Consider the following 6000-nt stretch of genomic DNA (forward strand, 5'->3'; position numbering starts at 1 on the left):
AGTTTTGCAGTTGCCTCCCTCCCCAGCCTTTTGACTGAGTGAGTGAGGCAAAGAGAGGGTAGATAGTTTGCATTTCTTTCATTAATTTCCTCTACTTGTTCAAGTCCCTGCCACAAGGGTGTGTCTCTTAGTCTGCCAATGCAAAATGAATTAAATACTGTGCACCTCGGGGCTATTATTGTAACTTATTTATGCCTCAGTGAATTAAAATAAACCTTTGATAAGGGAGTGTTTACGTGGATCATTTGAATTTTGTTGCAATCATTTTTGTTGTAAGTGAATACGTGTTTGTCTCTGCACTTATCATTTTACTTTGGAGAGAAATGATCTTTGCAAACTCCAAAGTAGAGGAAAAATGGTACTAATACTGATTATATTCACTGAAGTCACCAAATCTATTGAGCTGAAAATAGTGCAGTAACTGTCTTATGAAAATATGCAGGGGTTAATTCTTTGTATTTGTACTCTTCAGTTATTCTCCTGCAAAGGTCACTTATCTTGCACGACAGTCAATACATTTCCCATCACGGTCCTTCCTTAATTTGAATCAATTCTTAACTAAATGAGTCCAGCTCATTAAATGTCCAGCTGTCTGCGTGCAGCGCTCACTCATGCTCACAGTTTTCCTTTGCGAAGTCGAGAAAAACAGTTCAAGGCTCAGTCAGATTTAAGGTGCGGGGCTGCGAATTGTCTTCAAAGACGCTGGCACAAGACAAACACAAATAGTTACTATGATAATGAGGTCGTCAAGCGTTATGTTTGAATACCTGGAAAGGTATAGCATGTGGTTTGACGTGTTTGACGAGAATCTCACAATTCGACGGCTCATTGAGAGACAGAAGCAGACAGTACATTAATTGCTGACAAACTTTTCGCAGTTCTTCTGCTTTAAAATCACTGCTCATACTATTTGTTGCAGGCCAGTGGAAGCAGTGCTGCGATCACCTCATGAAGATTGAAATACCGAGCCCCAAGAAATCCATCGCAGCGAAGCAGGGATCACTATACCATGAAATAGGTAGTGTAACACACAGAGTGACACCTGCATCATATACTCACACTGATATCAAATGAAGACTTAAAGGACTTTACCTGAAGTTTAGTCTGAGCTCCTCTGGTGGTGCACGTCTGGCCACCCCAAGGTCTAGGTTAAAAACCAAAGGAGACAGGGCCTTTGCTGGCAGGATCCCTGAACTCTGAAACGACCTACCAGAGGAGATCATTTCCTCCTCCTTCCTCATTTCATCTCACTTTTTAAAAGACACATTTTTATAATAATTTTTAATTTAATTTACATTTTACTTTAATTTGTTTGGATGTTTTATATTTGAATCGTGTGATATTATTACTGTCTTTAGTTTAAATGCTGCACTATGCTCACCAGCTATTTGCTAACTCTGTGAGCAATGTAATGCAGATTTTTAGAGATTTTGAAAAAAAAGTCTCTATTAGTGCAGTGAGAGTGAATCTAAACAGCAAAGCTGAGGGCTGGAAAACACCAATAATGATGTGAAAGAGGGAATTTACTTATCCATGGATATATCAGAATGCCATGGTCAACTAGCACCTGTCGCTCTAAACATTAAATGTGTCGCCTCTTTTGTGTGGGCTTTGTCTTCTGCTGCAGAAACACTGAAGTCTGGCCTGAAAGTGGACAAACAGGTTTTGAGCAAATCTCAGGATCTAAAAGAGATAAATGACACTGCCCAACAATGTCCCAGGACAAGAAGCCAGACGCTGTTGACGTTAACACCTGCAGACAGAAACCCATCTGTCATGCTGATCAGAAAATATACTTACTAAACTCTAAAGCAGCAACCATGGAGAACGAACGTGTTAACACCTAAGAAGTGGGTGTGTTGTTTGAATAACATTTTTCTTTCTATAAGAACATTCCAACCATTAAGAGGGACAGAAATTCTCAGAAGGAAGAGATGAAAATAAGGAAATAAGAATCTGTCTCCAAATCCCCCCCCCCCCCCCCCCCCCGTCATCGAGCAAAAATTTCAGTCACAAAGGGAGATGTTTCAAATATGTGATCCAGAGCTTGATATGTTTTAACAGTAAATCGAAGTCTTCCGTATTGTGATTTTCCTTTCTCTTATTTTTATTTTTATTTTTTTCAGTAACACCCTCCTCTCCCTGGGAGGGCTTAGTGGTTCCGGACTTATCCTTAGAGATCCGCACCTTGCTCTCCTCCTACTACAAGAAAAAGTAAGCTTTCAGTCACAGAGCACACGCTTCTCACCAAGTACATTTTCTTTTTACGCTTGGGCAACATGATTTATTATCTTCCGGGCGAAATTAATACATGCTCCTAATGCTCCTAATGCTCATCGTGCCATACATAATTACTGGTTTGCTGTGGCAGTCCCATCAAGGCTGGCATTAAAAGCTGTGCAACACCAAACAGGACATGCTTCTGACTCTTGTACAGTATGGGAATGACAGATTTGTTTAGAGGAACAAAAATGTGTGTTGGAACTTCACCCTCCTGCACTGATACAAAAAAAAACAAACAATGTTGAGTGAAGAAGCAACTTCCTGCCCATATTATCCTTTAGATAACAATGAATATTTTTGCAATATGATGCATAATGCATGCTGTTTTAGTCTGCTTTATATTAGTAGTTGTATTAGGTGTGAACTGCTCTGTGAAAGGATTTGCATATTGTGCATGATTCAATCGTTGTAATTATATATTAGGGTTGAATTTCTTGTTCATTCAGTTATCATGGAGAAAGCAATAATGAACTATGACACAGGTCACAAACTATTCTTTAGTTTCACCCAGTGAGGCCACATGACTTAAGAGATGACATCATGGCTTAGCGAGACAAATATCACCTTGACTCAAACACATAATGGTCCTCTTATACTTTGTGGGCTATGTCATCAAACACTGATAATTTGACTTCTTAGGATGGCAAACACCCAAACTTACAAGTTTAAGTCCGTACACAATGCACCTGGTTGTGAAATGCTACAGATATTGTTCAGCGGTGTGATGGTTTGTGTACAGACGATGGTCAAAAGATGTCCCAGAGGAACAGGTTGTGCTGGAGACTTTTGATAGTTGATATATGTGAAGTAACAAGCTAAGAAGACTGGGTCCAGCTTTTACAATGCTGCCTTTGTGTAACGTTGTAAATGTTGTTTTTCTTCATTATTCTAGTAATGAATCAGCCCTCTATACCGTGTGCATAACTATACTATAAATGGCAGTAGGTTGGACAGCAGGTAAATGCCAGCTAGAAACCTGCTGACGTGCTGTGATTTTCCATATGTGTAGTGTAGTGATGCTAAAAGTGGAGCAATGTTTTCTCTTTTCCTGGTTTTAGTGTCATTTTGCTGCGACATTTTGCACCAGTTGCAGCTGGTCGATCTCTGGTTTACGCCAGTGTAGTGATCCAGTCGTGACGAGGCACCGGCACGTAAAACAACTGCTGCCTTTTTCTAAAACATAAAACGCATCAAATGTCAGATGATGAAAACAAGACACTATGAGCTTATTATTACAGGTTTTTTTTTTTTTTCCTCCATAGGTTTGACCTTTTTAAATACCGCATCAGTGCATAACTTAATCTACTGCGTGCAGTTTTCTGGGCATGTGACAAGGAAGTCTAATTTTATAGAGTTCTCTGTTTGAGAAGCTGCACTTAAGTCTGGTCAAATGAGAATGCAGCAGTCTCCAGCATCTGCATTCAACCAGAGGTCGTTTGAGACTCTGGGAATTGCAGTTTCTGTGCTGTGATTTTCTCCTATAATCAGGCAAAGTTTTTTTTTTTTTTTTTCCAACACTGTTGTCTGACAGGACTTTCACAAGCTGTGATGAGACTGACTTTTCTCACAGATTTTGGCAGTAAAAGGAAGCTCGGAAACTTGTCTGAAGTTGCAGGCAGAGGAGTCAAGGCCAGCTTTTTAAAGAAGAGGCTGGAGACGGACAGTCTTGAAGTCGTCAGGGACACAGACATCAGACAGAGAAATGTTCACTGAGACCCCCAAACTTCTAATAAAAATATGTGTTTCAAGCATAGTACAATTTCCGCTGGTAACAAGGGAGAGAGGGCTGAAAATGGGACGACTGGGGAAGGGGATGTCGAGTGGACATGTTGGATTAAAATCCAGTGGTTTTGAATGGCCTTCAACAATATTGAAAAGAATTTGCTTGTTAGCCGTAATTAAATCTGAAAAATATCTGAAAAAAATATTTCCGTGTCGCACTCTTCACATGTTTATCGTATGATGTCAGCAGTATCTTCATCTGTTGATAGTTGCTGATAGTTTGAGTCGAGTGTTTTTCCACCAGCGCTCCACCCTCTTGCTCTGTCTTTAAAGAAAGGCAGATGAGTCACTGCTGAGTTTCTAACTGTCAGTGATATGCATTCCGAGTTTGATGTAATCTCCGATCTCTAAAAAACAAACAAACAAACTACTAACAATGAATTTCTCTATGATGCTTGAAATGCATTTAATATAATTAGCGAGAGCATTTGTGAATTGGGTATTGCTTTGCTAATGAGAGGTTTTGAAAGTGCGAGCAGCGTAATCGTACCACATGACTGGTTCATCAATGGATGATTAGCCTAAATGCTAAAATGTGTAAACCCCACACCTTACCCAAAATACTGCATTGTTTTATATAAGTTTGCTTACTGGGGATACATTTAAAAATACGTATTAGATGTGAAATACCTGTCCAGGTACTCACATCCTTGTCACAGTGATCGGGCAAATAATGTGTGAAGTATGTTCTGATGCATAAAGGGACTATATCCTCATACCAGCCGATACGCTGATTAGAAATTGGCAACCTCCGAATTCAGGTTGTGGTTTTCACACATGAATAGTTTCAGATGTCAAGAATATGTGAAGTGTTTTGTTGTCAACTGGAATTTTAATTGTGGTGCGTGTTTCAGAGAAACTTCCAGTGCCAATATCCTTGCCTTGCAGATAATTTCACACAGCTCATTAGACACCAAAACAGAAATACATGTCAACCGATAAAGCAAGCACCGGCATCTTTTGAATAACCTTGCACTACATTTCTCTGTTTTTTTTTTTTGTTTTTTTTTCACAGTTATTGATGACCCTGCCACAGTTGGAAGGAGGAGTGAGAGGCTCGTCTGTGTGGTTACCATGCCTGGTCAAGAAAACGAGCATGGACATGATAAATGGTGCTATTTGAAAATCTGCAGAGGACACATCCAAACTTACTGGAACATCAGTTATTTTTCATTCCTCTAGCTCTGCTCCATGAATCTTAACTGTTTACCCAGTCTGTAATATTAGTAGAAAAAGGAATGAAAAATGAATAGCGTGAGTCTGAAATCCCAACGTAAATGTTCATTGTAAAATCCAGAAAAATCTAATTGCACCATTGTTTAGTAATACTGGACATTTAAAGAGACACCAACACATCTACCAAGTGACCAATGATAATGATTCTGTACATTGATGTGGACATTTTTCACAAAATTTCAAACACACCTCTGGTCTCAAGTGTATAATCAAACCGAATCAAACCGAAACGAATCAACACATTGACACCCAACACCCATTGACGCCCGTCATCATGTTGATTGTCCAACCCACATTTGTTACTATACTATTATTAGATGATTACATGAATACTCAGCGCCCATAGGTCAGACCTCACCTATCAACATCATCAAGTACACACCTGCACAGTTTGGTGACTGCATCTTGCTCTGTTGAGTCGCTGTCATTGCAACAAAAGTCTTTCCACAGACAGACAGACAGAAAGTCAGAGAGACAGACAGAAAGAGAAAGAGACAGATAAAAGCACCTGCCAAAGTGCCAAAACCACCTCTGTGGTACTTCCCGCTACAGTAGATTTCTCCACATTGTGCCATGATGAGACACACACACACACACATACACACACACAGGGAATCAACCTGCTATCACTCTCAGATTGATTGGCAGGTCATTCAATACAGGGACTAATGCTATATATCATTTGTATTTAATGTTTCC

General features: G+C 39.7%; 1 protein-coding gene across 1 annotated transcript in view; it reads left to right on the top strand.

Moving 5' to 3' along the window:
• The window catches only part of LOC130186832 (rhotekin-like), a 14914-nt gene extending 9658 nt beyond the window's left edge, over positions 1–5256 (top strand). Inside the window, exons 12-14 of the mRNA XM_056404124.1 lie at positions 920–1018; positions 2127–2214; positions 5081–5256. Coding sequence (XP_056260099.1) covers positions 920–1018; positions 2127–2214; positions 5081–5087 — 194 coding nt within the window. The 3' untranslated portion in view covers positions 5088–5256. The remainder of the gene's footprint in view (positions 1–919; positions 1019–2126; positions 2215–5080) is intronic.
• Positions 5257–6000: the final 744 nt, after the last annotated feature.

This window comes from Seriola aureovittata, chromosome 18 (genome assembly GCF_021018895.1).
Source record: "Seriola aureovittata isolate HTS-2021-v1 ecotype China chromosome 18, ASM2101889v1, whole genome shotgun sequence".
In the NCBI taxonomy this organism is placed as follows: Eukaryota; Metazoa; Chordata; class Actinopteri; order Carangiformes; family Carangidae; genus Seriola; species Seriola aureovittata.